At 31.9% G+C, this 16,383-nt stretch overlaps 2 protein-coding genes across 5 annotated transcripts in view; one reads left to right on the top strand and one right to left on the bottom strand.

The window, feature by feature from the left end:
• The window catches only part of LOC124359970 (FK506-binding protein 15), a 38,547-nt gene that overhangs the window by 19,085 nt on the left and 3,079 nt on the right, over positions 1-16,383 (top strand). The gene's annotated exons all lie outside the window — the stretch shown is intronic.
• On the bottom strand, positions 619-16,183 carry LOC124359971 (cingulin-like). 3 transcript variants are annotated; one of them, XM_046813176.1, is made up of 9 exons: positions 16,134-16,183; positions 15,920-16,013; positions 14,822-14,918; positions 9,279-9,676; positions 8,532-8,654; positions 6,505-6,688; positions 5,049-5,143; positions 3,589-3,743; positions 619-906 (listed from the first exon to the last, which is right to left on the bottom strand). In XM_046813176.1, the coding sequence occupies exons 1-8, from the start codon at positions 16,136-16,138 to the stop codon at positions 3,600-3,602; spliced, it is 1,140 nt and encodes a 379-aa protein (XP_046669132.1). In that variant the 5' UTR covers positions 16,139-16,183; the 3' UTR covers positions 619-906; positions 3,589-3,599. The 3 variants fall into 3 exon arrangements, with proteins under 3 accessions (XP_046669132.1, XP_046669134.1, XP_046669133.1); XM_046813178.1 differs by having other exon boundaries at positions 15,920-16,009; positions 16,134-16,157; XM_046813177.1 differs by lacking the exon at positions 3,589-3,743.

Here is a 16,383-nt window from a genome sequence, read left to right as displayed (position 1 = left end):
ATGTGTTCTAGCTTAAAAACAATATACTGGTGCAATTTTAATGTTATCCTCTAAAATTTTGGAGGAGAGGGGTCTTGCCTTGAGCCCTACTCTATATATATATATATATATATATATATATATATATATATATATATATATATAAAACACCTTCACTGTGGCTCTATACTAAGTTAGACCAACTCTTAATTTAATTATAAGCTGTAAGTAGTCTGCCATAGTTACTGGGTTGAAGATTTTGAGACAGTGGATGTTCAAATCCTGCATTCACCAGAACACATCAGCATCACAGCTTACGTTGTATTGTATTGTCTCTTCTTACTCAGTTCTTACCTCTCCTTCTTGTGTAGGAAAAAAGACAATGATACGTTTGGCTGTAGTGGTAACAGTGAAACTAGCAGTAATTACTTATCATTGTCTATGTCCAGTTACTGGTTTCTTCTGTCAACTTACTAGAAGTTTATAGCCTTACGTCACTTCCACATGATTGCAGCACACCCCATACACAACCAGCGAAAGTGACATCTCAATTATACATAGTGGATGGCAACAGTTACCTAGGATAAACAGGTCCAGGAAAGATTATTGCTGACATGGGACGATTTAAGTAAACAAAAATTAAAACAATACAATTTTATATTTAATCAAATAAAAACTTTCTAAAATCACTCATATAAATTTAATTAAATAATTCTCATTACATTATATTTATTACAATAGTTTGGTAAGACTAATATTATCACATTATACTTTATTGACACAAGCTTTCATGTATAGTGTATGAAATATAAATACTCTTCGATAAAAATATAGTATGGAAGTTTTTTAAATTCAAGAATTTAACCAATCATCGTCATTTTCTTCCTCGTCAAACAAGGGGGGAGGGGGAGGTTGAGGCCGCCATGTCTGAAACAAATGTGAGTCATTGAGTAACAGTATTACTAACAATTTTACTTTCATCAAGTACATTCTAGACAGTATAGATTTGTGAGCAATGGCCAACAAATAAGTTGTTAATCGATTGAATATATTTCTGACTGATTTGGTAATTATTTTTAATGTTATATTTTTATTCTAGTTTTATTTTGAAATAAAAATGTAGTTTTTTTTTGTATTTCAGTAACTTTTTGCAAATTTTAAATGTATTCTGTTACTAAACAGAAACAAAATATGTAAAGATTAATAATTTATGATATATGTCTAAAAAATTTATGAGTAATTTATAACAAAGGAATCTTTTCATCATAATTCTTGTTTCTCATATTTTCCATTTAACACCTGAAGCATAAATTAGTGAAAAGGGATATCAAGAATTTTTAAAGTAAGATTTTTCATATTAAATATTTATACAAAAACCATGTAAAAATAAGATTTGTACAGATTTTGAAAATAAATGGAAAATATTTTTTATATTTAGTAATAGCATAAGAGTAAAAGATACTTCAACCCTTACTGTTGCTGGACCATTTTATTCAAACCACTTAGTCACAACTACTTTAATCGAAATAGAAACCAATTGGCAGTACATAAACACTCGTTGGAATTTCATTGTAAGAAACCAAGCTTAGCAGGCATTAAGTTTAGAAATACAATTCCAAAAGACTTTACTCAGTATAGAAAATAATTTATTGTTAATAAAACACCTTAAAAATATTTTTAACCAATAAAGTTTTATTTATATTCATTTGGAGAATTTATGAAAAAACAAAAATATTTTAAATAAAATATGACTGATGTTGTTCTTTATTTGTTTAATTTTAAATGTAATTGTACAAATTATATGAATAAAGTTGTTTTGAGTTTTAATGAATTCTCATATTTGCAAGGAGTTTTCTGTGGATTTATAAAAGAATAAGTTTGTAACAATACTAAGTATTATATTACAACTTTTCCAGTAAAGTACGAAAAAAAAGGTTAAATGTAAAAATAAACCACAAAAATGTAGTGTATGTACCTTAGTCCAAAATGTCTAAATAAGCTACATTAGAGAAAAATTCTGTTAATTTCAAAGTCATATTAGATTTTTTTACCCTTGAACACAATGTCATTTTCAAAATGCTTACAATACTTCAATTTTATATAGTTTCAGAATCATAATTACAGTCTCAAAAACTTATAATAAAGAAAAATATTAAACACTAAGCTCTACTTCATATGAGTTTTTATGACAAATTCTTTAAAAAATGTTCTAACTAAACACAAAATTACTATACAACTTTCTTTTCAGAAAAGCACAAGAAATAGTAATTTGTACAAAATAAAACTTACCTAAAAATCAATGTATGTATTTTATCCAAAATAAAACAAAATTAAATTTGAGAAGAAATCTTACTCTCAAATATATATTAGGTTTTATCCTTAAACTCAATTTAATTTTGAAAACACGTAGTACTTCAAATTTAGTGTTGATTCAGAGTAAATACACTTATAGTCTAGAAATACTTGTAATAACAAATAAATAAAAATTTTCTTCTGCACTAATTTATATTATTTGAATGTGTATGAAAATCAGTGTTCGTTAGTGCTGGCAACACAAATTTCTGTGTAAATAGTATTTCTACATATACAATATAATAATATTCTTCTTACCGAACATAACAATACAATACAGTATGTTAGATTATTTTATATAGTTGTAACAATGCTATAACGAATGTGTGACAAAATGCTTTTTAATTGTGATATTAGTGGTTGTAGGGTTAAATATTCATAAACAAATGAACCTTAATATAAACTAGAATTAATGAAAAATTGATGTCATCATACCTTTAAGTTTTTTGTTGTGTCATAGTGGATGGCCATATTGACTGGAAGTCTTGTGTTACTTTTTTTGGCAGGTAAACTCTATTTGCCACTTGTTTTGCTTTGAGTCTAAAGTCCAGTGTAAACTTTGATACATTAAAGGCTGTTTACTACACATACATATGATCCCATCTGGGTTATAGGGTGATGTTTTGACTGTACTTACACAAAATTTTTAAAACTCAAAAAAGAATCATTAGTTATGTTTCAGTTGCGTTCAAATGAATCATGCAAATAAACCTTAAAAAATGTGAAATTTTAACACTGCCATGTATTTTCATTTACAAACTGCTACTATTTTACAGGTTACATATTAGTACTTCACATAATAACAAAGTCACTCACCACTACCGGATAAAACATGTGAACCTACACTATCAAATTAACTAGCATTGTACAATTCACTCAGAATATATGTAATAAACTTCTTGTTCATTTAAAGTTGGAAGAATCTATTATCAAATTCAGAAGTGCCCTAAAACGTCATTACACTACATGAGAATATTACAATGTTTCTGAATTTTTTAATGAAACGTACATTATTTAGATGTTTTTCATTACATGGAGTTATTTGTATTAATTTTAATGTAAATTAGCATAATCTAACATAAATCGATGTTGTATGTTTATCTAAGCTTAAGTTTGTAATAATATAAACTAAAATGACTAATAAATCGTTTTAATGAATCTAAAAACATCGTCACTTTACCAATTTTGTTGAATTTACTAGAGTTTAAACCAGTATAAATAAAAACGTTCTTCCAGTAAATAAACAACGAGACCAACCAATTTCCAGTTCAGTCTTGGTGCTTCTGCCAGGGAGGGTTGGAGGGGAAGAGAGCCCAGGTGAGGGGGTGGGGGAGGGGAGAGGTCAGTTTAGTCTGAGAGGAGGAGAGGTGTATCAGCACAGACTGAAGCTTATCACTCACAACACTTCTGTCCTAAAAACAGACTGAATTTTGTATTTTTAATATTTATTATAATACATTTCACTACTTTTATTGAGTTGACAAGTTCATATTGTACTAGAGAACTTAGAAGAGAGATGACTGTATGAAGTTACATCTTTGATGTATGTTAAATTAGTCGTACTGACACTATACCAACTCATATAAAGTGATATGTGGGTGTTGTGTTGTTTTCAGCAAAATTGGTTTACTTAGAATATTACTAGCTCATCTGTAATTTAAAGATAATAAACCCTACAAGAGGCACACAACATGTTTTATGTATGTTTAATTAGTCGTACTGACACTATACCAACTCATATAAAGTGATATGTGAGTGTTGTGTTGTTTTCAGCAAAATTGGTTTGCTTAGAATATTACTAGCTCATCTGTAATTTAAAGATAATAAACCCTACAAGAGGCACACAACATGTTTTAGAAGCTCAGTGTTTTAGGCCATTTGAAATTGCTTACAAGTCATATCTGGATCCGGTGGCACCAATAACATCTCTGTTTGCAAGGTTCTAGGCCACAAGGAGGTTGTGGGAAATGGAAGTGATAATACTTTATGATAAAAGTAGGCTCTGAGTGTTCCTGCAGTGTGCTACTTGTAGGGTTATACAGATAAATAAAAACAGGCTTGTACTCTTGACAATTTCTTGATAGTTTTCACAGCTTTACAATAATTAAGTCAAAATGATATCAATTATGACACTTCAAAGAAGGAAATAAGAAATATTATAACCCTTAAAACGTGGCAAACTTAGATCTTTCTTTTTTCTTTTATAAAATAACATGGTTATGTGTAAAATATATATAAAATACAGCTTTTATAGCGGTTTCATGTTTCAAGAAAAAAATAAATGTTGACGAAACTAAGAACTGAAAAGGAATCTGTAAATGCATGCTAAATCTACCTCGGCCAAACTTAATTTAGAGATTTAAAGGTTAAAGAAGAAATTAACAAAATTACTGAAGGGTAGCTGAGGGAACAATAATTTAACCACACTAAAACTGGTTATAGTTTTAGCTCAATTGTCATAAAAGGATACAGGATTTCTTATATTTGCCATCGTTATAGGTTATAAAAGGTATAACACCGTTATTTTTTAATTTATTAATACCTCCCCCACCTGATGAAGAGGATGGATTCTAATCCTCGTTGTGTTATACCTTTTATAACCTATAACGATGGCAAATGTATGAAATCCTGTATCCTTTCAAACCTTCCATCGTCAATAACAAACTTTAAAGAAAGAATCAATTGTAATGCTGTTTTAGTAATGCTCAGTTACTCACATCATCTGAAGAACCATCAATGGAGTCACCGGTGGAAGCGGTTGCTAAGACTTGTGGTTTCTGGTCCGACTCCACACTCAGACTGGGCGCTTCCTCTGTCAATCAATCAGCCTTTATAGGAAACCTTTCAGAAATAAAGGTAATGCACAAAAAGAAAACTAGAACAGGTCATGTCCAATTACAGTTAACACATCTTTTACACAATTCCTCTCTCATGCTAGTTATCAGCAAATATTGTGCTTCTACATCTGTAGTGGCACTCAGTACTGTAAACAAAACTCAACTTTTCTTCAACAATTCAAAGGTTGAAAAAAAGAGGATGGATATGTTCCAAGCAAAACGTAAAATTTGATATTTGCAGGTTCTATAAATGATATTTAAACTTTGAAAAATAAACGCAGCATCTAAAGAGAAACTACTAGCAGGTTTTGAAGGAATAACAGAGAGAATGCAAAAAATCTGCTTGTAATACCACCACCAGCAGTAATGCTAGTCTCAGGAGGAAAAATTGATCACTTATTGAACACCCACTTAAATATACAAAATCATTCCAGAAATGTTTGGACTGTATTGTATTTGAACTCTTTGTTCAAATGCCAAGAAGGAAGTAATTCAGTAGTTTGATATTACAACCACTAGAAGGCTTAGGTTATGATCATAATATGAATTTCCGTCCTTTTTATATAGTGGTTATCTTATGGTGACTTTTGCCAAAGGTATACATAGATTTTCAGTTTGGGGGATCAAAACTCATAAATCATATTTAATGGGGGAATCAATCTTTTTTTTATTTAAAATTAAATATTACGTATTACAATTTTTTTTGATGTTATGGACCATGACTTTTAAAAATGGTTATAAATGGATTGGATGAAAACAAAACCTTATCCTACTATTATTTGTCATTCTTGTTATCTAGTTAATGCACTGAAGTGCATAATTGGCACCTTAACATTTATGTTGCAATGAAGAAGCAAACTTTAAAATAAAAAAATCTATACTAGTATATTAAATTCCCAATAACAATCAAAATAAATTTAATAAAAGATTGGAAACATATATTTGCAGATGAAAGTTAAATACATATCTGCATATAAAAAATAAAAATGTTAACTAACTTGCTGAAAATAATATGTAATTAAATTAAATTTCACAAGCTTTATTCAAGTTGCTTCACGATCTACGGTTTGTTTCACTCATATAGTAAATCGCTTTTCATACTTCTCTCTCCAAACAGAACAAAAACTTCATATTTGATTATTTTTGTAAATTACCTAGTAAATCTGCTACTCTTGAGATTTACTTTTTATCCATTGCTTATATATTTCAATCTCAAATCATATATTATATACTGTTCAGTTATATATTCAGTAATGTAAACATATTACAAAATCCTTAACTTAAAAAAAAATCAAAATAGTAAGAAAATACAATTGAGTTTGTGTTTAAACCTCACCATTGTTATCCTGCGTACTGACAGAATCTGTGTAGAGACTGTCTGCACTGTCCTGCACAGGCATCGAGTACACCAACTCCGGCCTCGCTCCTGTACTCACTCCCACTGTGAGTTTCACATCTTCCTTCACCGGACTGTGTCCTTCTTGTTCCTGGTGTTGGCCATTCTTCTCTTCATTTTGTTCCTGAAGTGATTTTCCAATTAAAATTTTCTTTAATGTCACAGTTATAAGTAGCGTTCAAGATCAGTTAAACTAACACATAGTCTTCTGCAGCTCTACAATAATATGCTGACATAGTCTCCTGATGTTCATATTAAGGATATACATGGATTAGGTGGAATCTATAAGAATAGAAGAAAGTTATAGCCCAGTAGCCGAGTGCCAAAAATTGAATGCGTTACAAAAAAAATAAACCTGGTTATTCATGAAATTGATAGAGAAATTTTCCCCGAGAAAGAAATAGATCGTCAGCTACACTAGGTTTAGTGGTGTTCGAAATATGATGACTTAATAATAAATACATGCCTTGTTAATTCATCTTGTAAATCATAATAGACTATGTTATTGTATTTATCATTGGCCGTTTTGTTACTGTATTGCACAGAACCATCAAGTTATGTAACATAACGCACCTTGTAGCACATACCAAGGTTCATACCACAATTCTCTTCCACCTTGTACCTTATGGCTATCATTACATGACAGTTGTGTCAGTTTGTTATCAAATAAAAAGGTTAAAACCATGAAATGATCATTATTGTCTAAAATTATATTTGTCTTATCTCAAAACACTTAAATCTAACCTTTAGACACATAGATGAATAATAAATCAGCATCAGCTTACCATAGAAGCTTAAAGTGGCAAGTTTCAGTATGTTTACCTATTTGTCTGGTGATGGTGTAACTTATTTAAGTATTTGACGATCGGTTTTAAGTCTTATAAGCTAGGAAAAATATGATCCGAGAATAAATTATAATTTTTATATACCAATTCCATTTTCTGATCTGCACGAAAATTAACATGACTGATGATCAATTTTTTTCTTAGAAAAAATACCTCCATATCGATTTCGAGAAAAATTACGTTATGAGCATAAGGATTGGAAATTGGCTCTCAGCCCTTGTCTATTACTGTATGATTTCACTAAACAATTATTATGACATTCATTACAATAGACTATGAAAAGCATAACACCATTTATGTCACAATAGTAGTCATTTGCACAACTTGTCATGTAATGATAGCCATAATGTACAAGGTGGAAGAGAATTGTGACATGAACCTTGGTACGTGCTACAAAGTTCTACAAGTGATTGTTCTATGATACAGTAACAAAACAGCCATTGATAAATACAATAACTGAGTCTATTATAATTTACAAGATGAATAAAGAAGGATGTTTGCATATTTATAGTCTCTTTGTAAAGGAGGTTAGTTATTTATCATTATCTTCTACTATCCTTCTGACAGTGACAGGATCTCTTCATCTCAAACTGCAGAGTCTAACTTCTCAGAAGATGTGACAATGGGAGCATACAGAAGAAAGACTTGTATATCACCATCCTCTCCTGATGATTCAGTTAATGACACGATTCTGTTTTCCTGATACTTCAATTCAACCAGACAGAATAAAAGTTGAGGTACCTGTTGAGATGTCATATTGGAAGCAGACACTTGAGGACTAGCATTTCATCATCAAAACAACCTAACAACAAGAAGTAAACAACAGGTTCTTGCTGTCCAGATGATATGATGATACGTTATAGTCCCTGTTAGAAAAGACTGAGTCTGTAGAAGAGTTTTTTCACCATCCTCTCCTGGTCAGTGAAAGACATTCCATTCTCTTATCCTCTAGTCTCCCACTTTTAGAAGAAAAAAGTTACTTGTTCAATGAGACAGTGGGAGCAGACTGGATCTGCAGAGGAGTCTTTTTCACCATCCTCTCCTGGTGTCTCTTGATCAGTGAAGACTTTCCATTCTCTTATCCTCTAGTCTTCCACTTCTAGGAAAAAGAAGGAAAGTTACCTGTTCAGATGAGACAGTTGGAGCAGACTGGGTCTGTAGAGGAGACTTGTGTTTCACCATCCTCTCCTGTTGACCCTCAATCAGTGACAAGTTCCCATTCTCAAGATATTCCAGAGTCACACCCTGTCAAGAAGAGTTCAATTAACTAGTTTTAACGTTGTAGGATTTTTAAAACTAACACGTGTATAAGAAACTTTTACATCATGTTACATTATATAATCAAATATGTCACAAAGTTCACAACATATTGTAGAATAATATACTAGTCTATAATACTAGGTCCTTAAAGCATATTTTAAGTGGATTTTATAAATTGTTAGATTAAGGCTTAAATCCTTTTGGTTTGAAGACTTATTTTATAAACTCAACTGCATTGTAAAACGTTTTGAACAGAGTATTAATTTTTAGTAATTAATTTTTCCACATTTCTGTAAAGAATAGTTCAGTCTATTGAAATTCAGTCCAAAGAAAGATTTTAACAAAAGACATTATATAGGCTATACAAATTGTATAGGTCACCACTAGAAATATCCAACAGAATGTGCTAGAGCTATATTGAAAAAGATCATTGGGGACAAGATATTTTGTACAATAACCATCAGATGGTGTTGGTAACCTTATTCTGGTGAGACTTAACATTATTGTTTGCACTTTCAACAGTTAGTCAGCAGAATATATCTGGATACTCATCCTTTATAAGAAATTATTTAACTCATACTCGAATGCTAAGGGAGTTAAATATTAGACCTTGATAGTCTCGGCAAGTACAGACTGTATGAAGACGGCATCGTAGTGTTTCTGGGGCTCAAACTGAAGTTTGACCAGGCGGTAGACTACGTTGAGGATTTTCTTCAGGTGATCCCCGATTAACGGCTTCGGGTCTAGGACCTCCTGTAAATTCTTTCTGACCTCCTCGAGCTTCGTGGCTTCACTATCTCGCAGTGCTTGCTCTAACCGGTCAATGTTAGTCTGTTTCTCCTGCAACGTCTGCTGCAGCTCGGATATCGAAGCAGAGGCCACCACAAGGTCCCCAGCAGCGTTGTTCTTCTCCATCTGGACTGCCTGGAGTCTCTCGTTCAGCTCTGAGATCCTCTTCTGCTCCTCCTCCAGCTGCCTCTCCAGTACCTCTATCCGCGCCACCTGGTCTGTAGAAGATTAAACATCACATACAACACTAGCAAAGTCATTACACGTGTTGTATGAAATCTTAATATTGTCACTAACAAAAAGTAGGTATAAAATACTACGAGGGACGAATATCGGATATTACAACTATAATAGTTATGTGTCTACCACAAAAAATAAAAATCTTTAAGTAATGGAAGTTAATTTAAAATTGTATACACTTTTTAAAATATCATATGAATGTTACGGTAGTTTATTTTATCTATTGTAGTTACAATAACTTATCATAATTTTATCTTAATTTGTAAATTGTGTGTAATATCAAATTACATATATTTAATAATTGTTGGTAAGTTTTTATTAAAATAAAAATTCTAATTTTTAATCCTCCTGGTTACCAAAATTCGTTAAAACCTTAAATGTAAAATTTAGAAACAACAAATTTGTTTCTACGATAAACCCACAAATAAAAAAATGGACACATGTTTGCTCAAAATTATGCTAGTATTTTTAATATAAATGACTGGAAGGCTTGTTAATTAATGGTGAGCACCTGCATTAATGACGTTTGCTCTTTCAAGAAGAACAAATGCTATTGTGACAAATGATTGGCACCAGACGGTACGATTTGCTCCAGGTGGTGGGTGCTACATCGGTATAACTGGCAATTCGTGTGCCACTTATGGAATATAATAAAGTTTACACATTGATACACTAGGGAAACTTTAAATTTCAATATTGGATATATACGAGGTGCGATAATAAAGTAATGAGACTGATTTTCTTTGCAAGATGTGCAACCCTGCAGGCTTGTACAGGCATAATATCTTTAATCTTGATCTATAAGCCGCTTCTAGTATAAGCGGCACATCGATGAAACTGAAATGAAAATAATGAAAAATAATGATTTATTCCAATAATAGAATACACATGGTTAACACAACTTAAAAAACTCTGGAATGACTGACCACTTTTACAAGTAATGTGGTCAGTTAAAACAAAAATATAAAAACAAAGTTACTTCTTGAGTCCAGGTCTAATGTTCATGTTGCTGCCAATTAAGCCGCACTCTGTGGCGTCTGTCAGACTTAGCTGACTCTATTCCATAAGTTAAGACTTATACAAAACTAACTAAAACTACAGTATACAAATTATGCATTACTCAGATTACAAAATATGAAAGGACAGCTAATTATACTAAAACAAACAAGTTCTTAAAATATTATTTCCATTAAAAAGAATAAAAATAAATAGTTAAGCATTTAGGCCAACATCTGTTTTTAAAAACGCAATATCGTGATGACTAAACAACCAAAGTTTTACTTTCAGACTAAAATACTTTATATTATTAGTTTCTTTATGTTGAGATAATCTATTAAAAAATGATGGTCCACTATATATAAAAGAATGTTTAAAAAATGATTTATTTACTTTATGCATTCTGAAATTTCTTCTATTTATACTTCTAGTTGCATATAAAAGATCAGTCGTTCCGGTATTCCCACTCCGTAAATAAAATAACCTTAGAACCTTAAATACGTAAAGATGTTGAATAGGCAGTATTTTTAAATCTACATACAAAGGAAAAGAACTGTCTCTCATTTTCTTACCTAGTATTATTCGTAGAAAGTGATTTTGAACAACCCTTAATTTGCCTATTAAATAGTTATATGTCCCTCCCCAACAAACTAATCCATATTGCATTCTAGAATCAATTAAAGCAAAATATAAAGATCTTAATAGGTCTGTGGAGCAAACATTTTTCAAAAAGTAGAATTTCCTAATCGATGATTTTAATTTTGACAAAATTTCTTTAATATGTGACTCCCAATTTAGTTTTTCGTCTAATGTTACTCCTAGATATTTGAAAGTCGGCACTTTAGTGATGTCATCGCAACAACAATTTACCATTAAACAATCCATATCGTGATATTTTAAATCTGTTACCAAGTCAAATCCCTTAAAGGCGAAATTGACATACTTTGTCTTATTAACATTAATGAACATTTTATTTATTGAACACCATTTTCTAAGTGACCTCAAATCGTCAGTCATGTCATTAGATAGGGTTTCGATATTTTTATTTGAATAGAAAAGAGCCACGTCGTCTGCAAAAGCACTGGGATTTCCCTTAAAATTTATCTCTAACATGTCATTTATAAAAATTAAAAACAATGTAGCAGAAATTACAGATCCTTGGGGAACCCCGGCTGTGACGGGTAGCGGCTCACTGAGACAGTCGCCCACTCGGACTCGCTGCTCCCGGCCCGTGAGAAAACAACGGAACCAGCTGAGAGCCACTCCCCTCACACCCGCGGCCTCCATTTTGGTTAATAAGATTTCATGATTTACCAAATCAAAAGCTTTCCTAAAATCAATAAATAAACCGGTCGATTTATTACTACAATTTAAACTATTATAAATTAAATCCGTTACATTAACAAGGGCGTCTTCCGTCGATTTACCTTTTCTGAAACCGTATTGATTTGGGTTAAAAAAACTGAAATCATTAAGATACTTTACAAGCCTTAATTTCATTATTTTTTCAAAAATTTTTGAGAACACCGATAAAAGGCTGATGGGACGCAGGTTGTCCAGTTTTATTGAAGTTCCTTTCTTAAATATTGGAATTACAACACAAGCCTTTAATTTATCTGGGAAAATCCCACAGCTAAAACTTTGATTGATAATGTAAACTAAAACAGGAGATATTATTTCTGCTATACTTTTGATAAGACTCGTATTGATATTATCAAATCCGGAGGATTTCTTATTTTTTAAGCCTTTTATAATTGCCAACACTTCAAATAATGTAGTTGGTTCTATAAAAAAAGATGCTAATCTGTTTCTCAAATTAATATGGCCTGTCTGAGTACTCTCGGTCTGAGTACAGTCTACTTGCACCGAAATAAAATGTTTGTTTATTTCATGAGCAACAAGGCACGGGTCTGTTACGGTTTCTCCATTATCTAACTCAATTCGATCAATACTTTTGGTCTTGCTAACTCCTGTCAAATCATTAATAATTTTCCATTGAAGTGCTGAGTCGCCTTTACAATCTAAAATTTTTTTGCATAGTACGCTTTTTTTACTTCATCTACTTTATTCCTAAGATTTTGACTAAAACGATAAAAGTATTCCTTAAAAGTTCTGTTATACGGCATTCGTTTAAAAATTTTGTACAGCTGCTTTTTCCTATTTAGTTTTGACAAAAGTGTGTTATTTATCCATGGAGTTATGGCTTTAGCTCTTTGTAACTTGGTTACTCTATTTACAGATTTTTTACAACTACTTATCACATTACACAACATATCATGGAAAATATTAAAACCTATATTTACATCATTTTCTTTGTAAACTTCCGCAAACGTTACTTTTTGCAGTTTAATTTTTACTAAGTTGTAGTCAATAACAAATTTACTGTCTGAAAATGGAACATTGTTATCTATTTTCTCTTCATCATATTTTGTGTTCATGATCTTTAGACCAAGTAAACAATGATCAGTCAATGCGATATCAAAAACTGCACTACGAAAAAGTTCTAAATTTTTATGTCTTATAAAAATGTGATCAAGGCAAGTCCCTGATTGGGAAGTTATTCTAGTAGGACAATTTACGATTTGTGAAAATCCCAAACCATTTAGCATAGTAATATAATTTTGGCTTGCTAAAGAATCCCCTAGTAGGTCTATATTCCCGTCTCCGATTAAAATGGTATTATTCGCTAAAGTACTTATTTTTGTTTGCAATTCCTGCGTAAAATTGTTTTCTGGAAAACTATGTAGCCTATACATACATAATAAATTAAAAAAAGTTTTATGCATCTGAATTTTTAATGCTAACACGTCTGCAGTTATAAATTTAATGTCTAAAATGGTAACCCGTAATTGAATATCAACGTAGCAAATCACTCCACCTGCTCTATATGTATTATTACAACAATGATATGTATTGTACCCTTGAATTTGATATAACCCCACTTCATCACTACTTATCCAGGTCTCACAAAGAACTATTATACTGATTTTTGTTTTTAGTCGACTTAATTCCAACAAAAATTTATTAAAATTTTTCCTCAAACTTCTAATATTTGCATAAACTAAGTCATGACCCTCCTCGTCAACAAAAAAACTACTCAGTGAAAATAAATATTCCGGCATTAAAAATATTTATGTTAGCTAGGAAAATACAATAATTTAATTTTAAATTAAAAAAGAAAACTAAAACTATAAGAGGAAAACAAAAAACTACTTTAGCATGATAACAACAAACTCTGACTTAGCTTCACTTTAGCTTTTCAATATCTTCGAAACTGGTGATCCTTTTTACAGGCCCTCCCTCATCTTTCCTGGCGAAGAACTTGGCGTCCCTGCACCAGGCGAAGGTGTAGCCGATCTCACGGCATTTTTTCTTAAGCTGGGAGAGTGTTTTTTCAGTGTGATCCAGAGACAAAACGCCAAAATTTGCAATGGTGCTCAAAGATATCACCCATACCAAAAACACCTTGCATGTCAAAGTCAAAATTGAAATGTATGCTTGTGTGCTTCTTTGATGCCAAGGCAATTGTTTATAAAGAGTGGGTAACTCCTGGACAAACAATTAACCAACATTATTATAAAGAAATGTTAGAAAGACTTTTTAAAAGAGTTCTTCCATGTCCGTGTCAACATTGCTTATAATTTGATTCTGCATCACGATAATGAATCATCCCAGACTGTTCTGTCAGCACAGCAATTTTTAACCTGAAAACAAATTTCAGTACTACCACAGCCACCTTATTCACCAGATATCGCTCAGTGCGACTCTTTTCTATTTCCAAGAGTTAAAACGGCGATTAAGGGATACCATTTTCAAACAAGACAAGATGTCCAAAAAGCTGTGATGAGGGTCTTGGAGGATATTACAGAAGATGAGTTCTAGAAATGTTACCAACAATGGCAGAAGCGATGGAAAAAGTGTGTGTAATCAGGAGGAAACTACTTTGAAGAAGATAACATTAAACTTGACTATAACGATAAGCAAAATTATTTTTCACATTAGTCTCATTACTTTATTGTTGTACCTCATATATATATATATATATATATAAAACAAACAGGTACCTAATTAATATTTAGCTTACTGATAGGATCAAACACATCGGAAAGAATTACAGTTGTACTGACCTTTATCGGCAATCTTGGCATTCTGCATAGCATCCTTCTGTGCATTGTTGGTTGCCTGCAGGTATTCTATTTGTCCTTGGAGCTCTTTCACTTGGGCCTACAATATCAATTTAACATTATACAATTCAACTGTTCAAGGAACTATCTTTTCAGTTTTACTGGTTAAAAAACTACCAAAACTTAATGTTTTAAAACAATAAAAAATGAAATCGGTTTTTAATGAAAGCTATGTTAGTACTCAATTTAAATTGAGTTTTTATAATCTATACAAGTCATCCATCACCAGTTAGGACAACAAGAGAAAAGATTTTTGAGGTATCATAACATATAACGCAATCTAAAACTGTATGAAAAACACATTGGTTCTTTTTTTCTTTATCCCAAAACGAAGCAATTTCGGCGAAAAGGAGGCCACTCTGTCCCTATCTACTATTTGTTATTAACCTATATAAGCGGGTAAATATGTACTTACATAATTAATAAAAAGTTAATGAGCACTCGTGTGATCTAAGCTTGAATTTAGATACTATCTTGAGGGATGTTTTTTCTATTTTCGTCAAAGGAAAGGAACGTGATATGATGTTGAATGATTGTTGGACGATCACGTGATCTGAGGTCAGGAAAGTACTGATCGAAAATGCCCTTGGCCATCAGTGTGGTCTAACCCACACTTCTGGCGAATAAAGAAAAACGTCCCTCAAGATAGTACCCAAATTCAAGCTCAGATCCGTGAGTGCTCGTAAAAGGTAAATTTAGCTTTTGTACTATTAGTAACATTTATGATACACTAATCTTAACCTATAAATATTGATTGCATAATAACAAGTAATAGATAAGGACAGAGTGGCTTCCTTCTTGCTTACATCGCTTCCTTTTGGGAAGTAGTAAATAAGAACCAATCATCATAATTTACACAGCAAATCAAATAAAATCTGTTCTTTTCTAACAATGTAATGTTTTAGACTGGTGGTAAGAAAAACACTTCCAAAAATAATCGTCTCCGGATAATACCAAAGCACCATTAAGTTTTTTTTTTTTAATACAATTTCATGACGTACAATAAATCTTGAAAATGTGAAATTTGAAGCAGATACATACGTCTAATGATGTATAGGACTGGTCGGTATTAGAACACCTCTGACACAGCTGGGACTCAGGAGAGGAGGTGAACTCAACACTGTGTCTGTTCTGTCTGGAACATGTCCCTGTCATGAGTCAGTGATCGAGATCAAAGCATATACGGCTGGCTACCAACTATAGTTCTTTTACATCATCAATATACTTAGTCTAGAGTATACAAACACTAACTTACCCCATCAGTTGAGAACTATTAACGGCAGACAGAATTTGTTGGACTTGCTTTTCATTCTCAAGCATCTTTTCCATCAGAGCAACAAAATCTGGATTTCCAGGAGAGCTCTTGGTGGTGTTTTCCACCTGGAATGTCCCACCAATACTAAGTTTACAACAACAACAAATCTTAAAAAATCCATGCACTTCAGCCTATGAATGAGTGGGTGGTGGTTGCATGAACAGAATTTCATAGTCATACATTTTTTTAC

This window comes from Homalodisca vitripennis, chromosome 4, assembly GCF_021130785.1.
Source record: "Homalodisca vitripennis isolate AUS2020 chromosome 4, UT_GWSS_2.1, whole genome shotgun sequence".
Lineage (NCBI taxonomy): Eukaryota > Metazoa > Arthropoda > Insecta > Hemiptera > Cicadellidae > Homalodisca > Homalodisca vitripennis.
This window is presented reverse-complemented; position numbering and strand designations above follow the sequence as displayed.

Coding starts and splice junctions, on each gene's coding strand:
- LOC124359971 (XM_046813176.1), bottom strand. Junction 6,689..8,531: donor CAACTGTCTCATCTGAACAG/GTAACTTTCCTT, acceptor AAATCACTTCAG/GAACAAAATGAAGAGAAGAA. Junction 3,744..5,048: donor TTGATGGTTCTTCAGATGAT/GTGAGTAACTGA, acceptor GTCTGTTTTTAG/GACAGAAGTGTTGTGAGTGA.